Source organism: Microtus oregoni, unplaced genomic scaffold (genome assembly GCF_018167655.1).
Source record: "Microtus oregoni isolate MIOR12 unplaced genomic scaffold, Mior012 000074F_001, whole genome shotgun sequence".
Classification (NCBI taxonomy): Eukaryota; Metazoa; Chordata; class Mammalia; order Rodentia; family Cricetidae; genus Microtus; species Microtus oregoni.
This window is the reverse complement of record NW_024543988.1, coordinates 1,304,042-1,316,074: the sequence shown is the minus strand read 5'-3', so window position 1 is coordinate 1,316,074 and position 12,033 is coordinate 1,304,042. Positions and strand designations below refer to the sequence as shown.

Sequence of the window (12,033 nt, the reverse complement as noted above, 5' to 3'; positions counted from 1 at the left end):
CTCTAGATAATTTTAGAGGTCCTATACTTAAATGTGATTTGTGAGCAGTGTGATTCTAGTTGCTTAATGGCAACATAGACCTGCTGTGTCCCTGGACTTGGGGCGGTGGGCATGGCTGGCAGAGGTCACGAACATACCTCTGCCATGTTGGATGGGGTGGAGCCAATAGTCAGAGCGGAAGAGTTGGTTTTAGCCATGCCTGTCTATCATTAATAAAAGGTTTTCATGGTCAGAAAATGATTACAGATACACAATAAAGACAGATTCAGACAAAAAAAAAATCTTTGAATGTGTCACAGTGTGTTTAAAAATGTATGTGGGCTTGTGAGGGAGAAGAAAAATAATATAGGCTGTTGTAAAAAGAAGTAAATGGTTTTAAAAAATAAAATAAAGTCTTTAAAGGGACACTAAAAGTAGTATAAAAGAGTATAGACAGAGATAGATTAAGGAAATAAAAGTAAAAAAAAATATAAAATAATATACATAATCCACCACTCTTGAAATTTTTCCATCTCCCCTTCTGCTACAGTCCCTGAACATTGGTGTGTGTGTGTGTGTGTGTGTGTGTGTGTGTGTGTGTGTGTGCAAAAGAGAGAGAGGTAAAGAAAGAGAGAGAAAGAGATTGTGTTTGCGTGAGTGTGTGTGTGTGTGTGTGTGTGTGTGTGTGTGTGTGTGTGTGAGAGAGAGAGAGAGAGAGAGAGAGAGAGAGAGAGAGAGAGAGAGAGAGAGAGAGTTATACATCTTATTTAGGTATGAACATTTCACGGTTTCTTATTTTCTGCACATTTACCATTCAAAAATCTCATGTTATTTTCCAGCAACTGCAAGAATATTCTCTGAAGAGGGTTAAAAATGCATGGCTCTGTGGGTATAACATGTAATTAGGAGTAATTTTAAAAGAATGTCAATATAGCAAAATAATATCATTAACTCCCTCCCCCTAGGGTCTGCCTGGGATTTGTTTAAATAGAGGATCTTGGCTCCATTAACAGCACCAGGAATGGGTTTCATCTCAAGGACTAGGCCTTAGATCTGGTCAGAAGTGATTGGTTACTCCCATAACACTCATGCAACTATCACACCATTGGATATATCTTGTTGGGCAAATTGTTATAGTAGCTTACAGGATTTATAACTGTGTAAAATTGATGCTTACCATTTTACTCTAGTAGCACGGATATCATGCTCTAGCAAATAAAATCTCTGTAATAAGGATGACACTTCCTGATGATTACACACTTTATTTCTCCATGTTCTAGGACTCCAGTATATATTATCTTCAGCAATTACAGTCTTGCCATCAAGTTATGGAATGTAATCAAGAAAATAGCTTGTAATGGTGGATTGTGGTCTCTGATAGGCAGTCAGGGGAATATGTCTTGGTGACACACCTGGAGTTCTGGGGCAGACTCCATATGGTGTCATTGCCAGGTAGGATAGTGGACTGAGTGAGTGATATGCATATAAGCATTAACTTAGCATTCTTACCTTCCATGTTAGAACAAAAACTTACTGAGTCCTGAGTATTCAACTGCTTTTTAGCTCAAATATTCCAAATTATCTATAATCCTCTGTTGCGGGAGGTCCTCCCACTCCTCCAGCCTATCACCGCTGAGGTACCAGCCCACTGGGGCGTGGTTTCTCTCCCTTTAAAAAAGCGGCCACTTCCCTCTTCTCTCTTTCTTCACTTCCTGCTCCGCCTGCGACTAGACTCCTTTCCTGGTTGCGAAGAGGGCTGTTGCCTGGGACAGTGATCTGTAAGTTTTTTCCCCTTTAAATAAATACCACCCTAATAATCATAACCCCGAATTGGTGTGGCATTGTTTGTGACTTACGCCTTCATTTTGGCGCCCAACGTGGAGGGACGTCGTTTAGGGGTCGATTATAATTAGAATACGATTGAGGGTTGGGGGAGGAATTTTATACGCTCAGGGATCATTTTGAAAGAAAAAAAAGAGGGATGATGGGATAATAGATTTGTAATTGTGAGTTACTGTTTTTAGACAAATACATTGCTATAGATTCTTGTATATTGATACAAAGTTAAATTATATTGACTATTGTATGCATGCATGTTTCTACCTCTGTTTAAAACATTTTTTTATGTATTGACATATATTGTATTGATATATATATATATATATATATTGTATATATTTACCATATTGCAGTGTACATTTCTACCTCTGATTAAGATACTTATATAATGATTGTGTATTGATATATATTAACCTACTGCAATGTTTATTTGTACATTGTTTATATTTGGAGGTCATTGTCCTCATTTGTTTCACAGTAGTTTATTGTCTTAGTCTTTAAGTTAGATAGATATTGAGAATTATATAGACTAATAGTCATCTAAGTTTGTCATTTATAATAGACTAATCAGGTTCTTTAGATATATAGAGATTATACTCAGTATAGATAGATAATCTTCAACTTCTTCAAAGAGCTGTAGAAAATGGCCTTTAATCTAACTCAGAGTTTTGTGGTAGTGAGACACAATTGCTCCTGGCAACACCACTCTATTTCCGAGAGAATGTTGAGCACCAAAGACACTCCACCTGGAGCCTTTCTTTTTGGCAGAACTGGCGTTTGGGCAAAGAAATGCCCATACCTCAACAACTGACAAAGATACAGAGCATGCATCAATGGATAAAACAGGACTGTCATATCCTGCCAAGACAGGGTAAGATAGTTTTGAAAAGTTGCTTGCCTTAGAAAATGGTATGTCAGTTATGTTAGGCCTTAGCCAAAGTTGGTTGCTTCAACGCTGCTAATGTGACTTTGGGTGATTGCCCAGGTAGCTAGTTGTCTCTGTAATTTGTTGCATGTTTTGGAAGTTGTTTTACTGAACTTCCTAATTACCCAGGTAACATTATTTCCCTTCTCAGATCTTCGATGGGGTTGAAGACTATATAAATGTAGTTACTTTCTCTCATGACTTGGCCAAGTTATTTATTATACAAGACCTAAGCTAGTTAGAATAGGATATTTGTACTTATTGTATATAATTTCATAGTAGGTTTAGAACTCTCTTATTTAAACAAAAGGGGGAGGTGTTGCGGGAGGTCCTCCCACTCCTCCAGCCTATCACCGCTGAGGTACCAGCCCACTGGGGCGTGGTTTCTCTCCCTTTAAAAAAGCGGCCACTTCCCTCTTCTCTCTCTCTTCACTTCCTGCTCCGCCTGCGACTAGACTCCTTTCCTGGTTGCGAAGAGGGCTGTTGCCTGGGACAGTGATCTGTAAGTTTTTTCCCCTTTAAATAAATACCACCCTAATAATCATAACCCCGAATTGGTGTGGCATTGTTTGTGACTTACGCCTTCAATCCTCCAAGAAAATAGATCGAACTCATAAACACCAATATTGCTAGGTCCATCACAGAAATATTCTCACTCTTGCTACCAGCTTCCTTTGTTTTGCTGTAATAAAACACTCTTACCAAAAGCTTAGTAATAAAAGAATTTATTTCACTTAAACTTTCAGGTCCTAGTCCATCTCTGAGGGACATTAGGGCAGGAACTCAAAGAAAGAGCCATAGAAAAACTTTGCTTGTTTTGTCCCTTTCTGGCTTACTAACTATCTCATCCTTAGCTAGTTTTCTAATACAGCCCAGAACAACCTGCTTTGTAAGATGTTACCCACAGTGGGCTAGAACATCAATTCATATTAATATTAATAAAATATTACTCTTATATCAATTAACATTCAAGAATGTCCCTCACAGACATGATCAAAAACAAACCTGATAAAGACATTTGCTCAATCGAGACTTTTTTCAGTGATCAGGCTGTGACAGTTTGACAGTTAATGCAAAGTAGACAAGCACTGATTTAGGTAAACACTATTAAATATACTTTATTAATATTTTCTTGTGACAGCTTTTTAGGTTTTGTGGCCACCTTCAGTGGTTAGAGAGAAGCTTACCATACTATGACTGAAAAGGCCACTGAAGTGTCAAAGGCCCCCTAAAGGAAACTCACCCATGAACTGGCCTCCTATATTCATTGCACTAAGAAAATGGGTCATCTGCCTTAACCACTTTTTATTGCTTTGATAAAGTTCATGTTAAGAGAAACTTAAAGAAGAAAATCTTTATTTGGGTTTTAAGTTCTAGCCTGATTAGAGTCCACCCTGATGTGTAAGTGGCAGCATACCAGCATGCATAGTAATTAGAGTAATAACCTGAAAAGAGACATATCCTGAACTGTAAATGCAAAAAGGGGAGCAGAGAGCAGATCAGAGAAAGAAAGAGAGAATTAAAAATGACATCTTTCTTAGTAAGATAAAGCTCATTTCCAATGACATCCCTTTTCAGCAAGGCAATGCATCCTTTACCTACTCAAACAGTACAAACAACTATAGACTAAATATTAAAATATTTATACATACGGGAAACACTAATTCAACCTGCTACACCATACTTTATGAGACTAGTAACTCAGTCTATGTCTAAGAACCCAGGCATAAAATATTTTCACTTGGTTTTGACCACAAAGTTTTCATAGAAAATTAAAAGAACTATCTAAACTAGTAAACAAATTCTAGCAAAACTTCTATGAATCCTCAACAAAATGGATATTTTTATTCATTGCCTTCATGAGAAACAAAGTAGATTTTTAAAAGTCTAGGTCACGTTCAGCCTCTATGTATTATTATTTAAAAGGACATTATTCACAATAGATCTGATCTTAGACATGAAGATCATTAGACTTCTTAAAACATAATAAATCTAGATCACATCCATCTCCTCCCTACAGGAATATGGAAATAATATCATACCTAGCCAAAAGTATGAAGCAACATATATCATAGACCCCAAGGATTGAGACTTTCTAAAAGCCTGAAAAGAATGATCCATTAAACTAGTTGAGAATCAGATAAAGATGTAACTTATCAGATTTACTGAGCGACCTCATGGATGTTAAAGTACTGGGAGGCAGCATTAGGGCTCATATTAAAACCAGAAATTTCAAACCAGGAGATACAACCTGAAAATTGAAAACAGAGACTATTCATTTATTTCCAAGCCTTCTCTCTGAAATATGTCTCTGTACATTTAGAAAACCTAACATGACTACAAGTTTAATTATTATATAGGACTATCTATTAATCTGTAATTTTTAATTATACATTACATTTTTTCAATGAGCTGCACAAACACAACTCTTTAAACAAGAGCAAAAATGCATATACACATTGTAACAAAATTGGCCTTAAATCTGTATCAATACACCAAGATCTGTATCAATGTAAAGTATTCATCTCTGTATCTTATCCCTTTTTAAATGAAAATAGACATTTATAAACAATTATTTTGGGAATTTGGACATTGTTCTCTTAAAACTGCTTCCTGCTGATTGTTAGGTGAAGTATTTTTAGGGTACTTGGAGATGTTTTGGGGGATCTTGTTCCATCAAACCACATTAGTCTGGAAAAAATCCACAGGTTCCTATCATCTCTGGTAACAAAAGGAGAATCTCTTTTCCAAAGTAACATATCCTTAGACTCAAATTTTGTAATCAAGATACCCTTAAAATATATATGTTGGTTTAGTTTAGCAGCCCCCAGAAACAAATGTTTTTCTGCAGTTAATTCCTTAAACATTCAAAAATGCAAAGAGAACAAAATAATATACATAATCCAGTTTTAAAAAGTGCTTAGCACTCCTGGACAGTAAAAAACTACAGAAAAATAATGAAGACAAATCCAGATTTAAAAGAACACCTCTAAATGAGTCAGTTTCAGATAAATGTACATAGGCTTGAAACAAAAGAATATAAAACGTCATAAAAGACAGTTAATGGCTTAAAAAAGGTAAAGTCTTTAAAGATACAAAATACAGACAGACATAAAAGAGTAAAAATAATAAAATTAATATTAAGCTTTTAAAAATTAATACAGTAAAAATAAGTCACATAAAAATAAAAAATTCACAGAGTCTAGATTAGGTATATTAATATGTTTTCTTTAATTCTTGTACTGTAAATAATCTAAGGACAGAGAGACATGTCATTGTATGGGCTAATAAGATAAACCAGCATATATATTATAAAGGTATCATGACTTTGGGTCTAAGGATATGTTGCTTTGAAAAAGAGGTTCTTCTTTTGTTTTCATGGAAGATGAGAACCTGTGGATTGCTTCCAGACTTGTGTGGTTTGATGGAACAAGACCCCCTGAAGATCACTGTAGACACTCCCAAAACTTACTATCTACAACAATCCTCAGAAGGCAGTATGGAAAAAACTACACCCATATTCCCAAATAGTATCTATAAATGTTTGTTTGCATTTAAAGGGACTATGATATAGATATAAATAATTTGCATTGGTATGGATCTTGGTTTATTAATGCAATTTAAGGTCAGTCTTGCTATATGTATATTTCTGTTCTTGATTAAAGTATTGTGATTGTGTAGTTCATTTAAAAATGTAATGTATAATTAAAAGTATAAGTTAATAGATAATTATCTATTATAGTCAATCTTGTAGTCATGTTATTTAAATTTTCTAGATGTATAGAAATATATTTCAGTTAGATAGGTATATTCAAATCTTTCAGAGACCTTAAAAATATGGCATTTAAAATATTTAAGAACTTAACACTTTTCATGACAGAGAAACACATCTGCTCCTAGAGCACCAAGCTACTTCAAGAGAATTATAGGCCTTAAAGTGGCTCCTTGGTTAAACATTTGGGCAAAAAAATACTCTTGCCTGGACTTATTGATGGTATGCTATGTAAACTGAACATGCAGGACCCACAGAAAAATGAGTGCTAAACTTGCCTAAAGGTGAGACAAATTTTTGGGGTTCCTGATTCATAAAAGAGTTTGTGAGACATTCTACAAGATATACAAAATGTGACTAACAAACTGCCAAAATAGGTGGAACTGTATTTAAAATTTCCTGCTTCAAAAAATGTCTCCTAGATGCTATGGGTCTGTAGGATAAAGATGGATGCCCCAATGGTACAAATACTTTGGGTGACTGTCCAGGTAGCGAGATGTCTCTGTCAATTTTAGAGTTTTAAAAGTTGCTTACATGTGCTTTCTATTTACTTAGGAAATATTGTATCCCCCTGGAGTTTTTGATGAAGTTAAATAATTTATAGTTGAAGTTTTAGTTTCCTTAGCTATGACAAAAGATAAAATAGATATAAATATTGTAACTATAATTCTTGGTCGATAACTGTTTGTTATATGTAATTTTACTATGTTAAAGTTAAAGATTTCCTTCTTATTTAAACAGAAAAGGGGAGGCGATGTGGGATTTCCCTCTGTATGCTGTGATTACCATTAATGAATAAAGAACTGCTTTGAGCCTGTAGCAGAACAGGGTGGGGCAGAACAAAGCTAGGCAGGTAATAATGGACTAAATGCTGGGAGAAAAATGGGTAGAGTCAGAGGGAAGCCATGGAGCCACCACCAGAGCCAGACATGTTGAAACTTTGCCAGTAAGCCATTGCCACATGGCAATACACTGATTAATAAAAATGGGTTAAATTAATATGTAATTGTTAGTAAAAAAAAAAAAAAAGAAAGAAAGCTAGAGCTAATGGGCCAAGCTGTAATTTAATTAATACTGTTTTTGTGTGATTACTTTGGGTCTAAGCTAGCTGGGTGGCCAAATACCAACAAGCGGCCTCCCTCTTCCAACACTTTAATATCATGCATGAGAAGCCCTCTTTTGAATTGTTGGCCAGGGATATAAAAGACTCTTCAAACTTATAACTATGGCTACTGCATTTGGTTATCCACCCTTAGAGGTGTAAGGTAAGCTCCCATTATTTAAATAACAATGCACTTCAGAAACAGGACCCAGAGGACCCTGATCTGAAACTGACCTTAACACCCCACCCCTGAGGTCTAGCTTTCATGGTACCAGAAGCTAACATGCAATTTCACAACAGAGAGCCAAGCAATAGTCCTACCCAGCTATGATATTTATTAGCCACATTAATGACCAGCACAAATGGCATACATACCTTGACAGTAATCAATGGCTCTCTAATTATACTAAAGACCTCAACAGATGGATGTCATGCTTAGTATTGGAAACATAAATAGTGCTATTGAAATTATGGTTATTGGAAGAGAATCCATGGTCACTAATTTATTAAACCAGCATAATCCCTAACAATAATCTATAACATTTGTCCTTTACCAACAGGTAACTGTAGATTTCATCTCTCATGGAGGAAATTTGTTTCTGCACTAGACAGAGACCACTACAGAAAACCACAACCAAATAAATATGCAGAGTCCAGTCACAGAGGATGTTCTCAAAAGACATGCACCCTGCATCAGCATCAGCTGCTGCCTCTAGGTTTATGCCCTTATTTTCTTGTGCCTAAAAGAAAAATTAAACCCTTTCCCATGCCCTAAATTGCTTTGGCCATAGCATTTTATTTCTACAGTAGAAACCCTTCCTGAGACATTAATGAATGTACCACTTGTTTGAGGTGTCTGATACCTACAGTAGATTAAGAATTTCATTTTAGGTATTCTGGATGTGATGTTGGCTATCAAGAATCATTTCTCTTTTCAGATGGCATAATAAGCATGTAGGTCTCCAAGTGCATATTTTGAAATAATGGTTCATAAAATTCTATTTTTCTTTTCCCAAAGCAGTCCCCTTACTAGGAATATTTTTTGGCCTTTTGTTCTAAAAAAGGAAGGGGAGAGTATAAAATTTTCAGTTATCATTTTTGATAACCATTGTATATCCTTAATTCTCAATTTACTGTGCAACTGTTCCCATTGTTAGACCACATCTCCTTTGAATTTCTAGGGGCATGTCATTTAAGTCAGGGTGGTTTATTCACTATCATATTGACATTAATAGGGTGTTATAGTGTATACTCATTGTTAATTTCACAGAATCTAGAGTAACATATAATGTTTTTGGACACACTTGTGAGATATTATCTTATTTCATTAACCTCTGGGAAATCCTGCATGGGGTTATTTTAAATAGGTAGATTGATGTGGGAAGACCTGTCCTAAAGGTGGGTAGCATCATTCCATGAGCTTGGGCCATGGACTGCATGAAAAGGAGAAAGCCAATCAAATGCAGCATTTGGGTTTCTATCTATGATTACAAGGTAATTAGCAATCTCAATATCCTGGCACATGACACCCTTGCAACTATAAACTAGATCCCAAACTTTCAGGCAAAAATGACACTTCTTTCAAGAATTTAGATCGGTGTTTTCTTTAGGGAGTTCCTCAAGTTAGTCCATTCCATCCAAGTTATACCTAGTTAGAATTATTTTATTGCTTTAGTTGATACTTTCTCTGGTGAATATTTTCTTTTACATTTCCCTAGTAAATGTCTCATAAGTAAAGACATAAAAACCTGTAAGGAACTGTAACAGGGAATACTTGTTAAGCTAATTAAGGATAGGATAGTATTAAAATGTTTTCTATGTAATAAAGATGGGGTACAAGGAGAATAAAAGTTGGGATGAGATTCCTCAAATTTAAAACTGTTGTAAAAGAAAAATCAAAAGGAGTAAAAGAGGAAGCAAGGAAATATGGGAAAATCTTCACAGGTATTTTGACAAACACATTGGGGAGATTCCTTATAGCAATCTGTAACATACTTTGGGAAATAACATCTGGTGGATAGCTGCAATTTGTACAACGTGGGAAATCATTCTTCTTTAATACTTATGAATGTAGAGAATATTGTAAGGGGTCATTGTATTCTTATACTCATTTCCATATCTACTATGTTTCTTGATAATTTACTGTCAGCAAGAGCAATTCAAATACAGAACTCATAAGACTACGTGGGCAAGAATTTATTTAATGAAAATCCATAAACCTCTTGATGAAAAACTGAAGCAACTAAGACAAGGAATGTAACTGGAAGCCCACTTCTCTTCATTGGGCATGGTTCAAACCTGGAAATTTTAGGGAGGTATTCGAAAAATACTGATGATTACTTCTTGTAATTTTGGATTTTCAAGCATATGTAAGTTGGAAGTTTATATTTAAATGACAGAATATTTTCCAGAATGCCGCGGAAGAGTAAAAGAAAGAGAAATTATGCCACCCACTAGAAATAGAAAGGCAGAAAGGGTTGCCATTGCCAGTGCAGTGCCAACCTTCTGGGTATCTGGGAAAGAAGGAGTGTGGAAAGATGGGGGGAAGTCAATCCCAACGTTGCGAATGATGGATAAATAGTTGAACAAGGTGGACAGAAAGACAAAACTGCTAGCAATGACGTTCAGAATCCCTGGCAGGATGAATGGATTGTAGGTGTCTTTCTTCCGGAGTCTCCCTGAGTACAATTTCCAAAGAGCCACAATGACAGTGACTGTGGCAATCATGCCGAGAAAGCTGGAGATCAGTAGCAGGTGTTGAGCTACTCGAATATCCAAAGGGATGAAGCTGTCCTGGTAGGTATATTTGTAACACACTTTGGAGATGTTGGAATTGCCTTCCTGGTGGTGAATGCAGACTTTCCACATCCCCACTAAAGTCATTCTGGGCTTGGAATCCATGGGCTCCTGAAAACACCACACTCTCCACTGAGGGAGGCCCATGGAGACACCGCACAGGATCCATGCTAGGGTGGCCAGAGCAAAGCCTCCTAGCTGCTGGCTGGCAGGCCTGCTGGCCATCACAACAGTGACACTGAACACCAGGAAACTGCAAAGAAACACAGGACATCATGAGGATGGATTCTTCAGGACTGGGAGATTAACCCCTGTGGGGGCGGTACCAGGGGAGAAAGGTTATGTTGAGTAGATGGACTTTTGACCAGGAAATCTCCTGCAGGGAGTGTGTTCTGATCAAACTCAAAAAGAATTGCTCAGTGGGAACATTTAGTAGCACATTGATAATCCACACACTATTAAGATTTTCTTTTTCCACTGTTTACAGAATCACAATGAATTTTGGTTCCACATATTTGGTCTTCCAGATAATCATGATAATATGAAATTTCACACCAAAAATATAAAGTTACTTCAAGCACAACATTTGGATAATTTATGAAATATCCTTATCATGGCATTATATGCCAACCTTAAAAATAGAAGTGCAATTATAGATTAAAGATTTTTTTAATTTAATTTATTTTTTTTATTTTTACTCAAACCATTTAACTATTTATTTGTGTGACACTGTATGTCTCTGTATCCCAGGCTGGCCTAGAACTATATCCCCATTCTGGCCTTCAGTTAGAAGCAATCCTGCTTCCTCTCCTTTTCAACTGCTGGCATTAGAGGCAGTAGCCACCACACAATCTAACTAATGTCAGGTTCATCAAGTGTGAGAAGTTTGTCAACTTTATAATGACAAGTTTCTCATTGTATTGATGAACCATGGTTTTACTGATCAATCATTGAGTTCCTATATCTGGATTAATACCGAGATTGACTTAAAATCAATGGTGTCATGTGCATCATGCATGGGAAATGTCATGTATAATATATATACATATATATTTATATATGTGAAACTTATGTATATATACATTCACATTGTCGTTGGTTTTATCCTCAAAAATGAATTGACCTTGTGTAATACAGTGGCTAGTGTGTATTTTAGAACTTTCTAAATCTAAGGCAGGATGAAGTATAGAAAATTTACTGTAGAAAGAAAATGAAGTTATAGTAACTGTAACATAATCTGCAACTAAGAACACAAATATCAAAACTATAAAAATGACAGCAACTAATAACACCTTTTAATAATAACTTTAAGAAGCAGTGATGTCTACTTCACAATCAAAAGACTCAAGTTAGGTAAAGAAACAAGAGCTGGGGTCCTGTTTAGGTACTGAGGAGTTCCATCTGGATGGGTGAGTGTGTGCTTTCCAGGGGCGGATTGACCCGGAAGAGACCACAAACCCCCTCCCCCAGCTCCTTCTGCAGAGCTGTCTTTCTTACACCCGACCCCCCACCCCCCACAAGCCTGCGTTATCTGCTAGGTCTTTGCTCAGGAACAATTTTCTGCTCCTACACTAAAGCTACCCACCCAGAGAGGTGAGTGCCTGAATACCGGGCAGGCCT

At 36.4% G+C, this 12,033-nt stretch overlaps 1 protein-coding gene across 1 annotated transcript; it reads right to left on the bottom strand.

Moving 5' to 3' along the window:
• Positions 1-10,005: 10,005 nt before the first annotated feature.
• On the bottom strand, positions 10,006-10,638 carry LOC121441213 (claudin-34-like). The gene has a single exon (XM_041642368.1). It carries the CDS (start codon positions 10,636-10,638, stop codon positions 10,006-10,008), a length of 633 nt encoding a protein of 210 aa, XP_041498302.1.
• Positions 10,639-12,033: the final 1,395 nt, after the last annotated feature.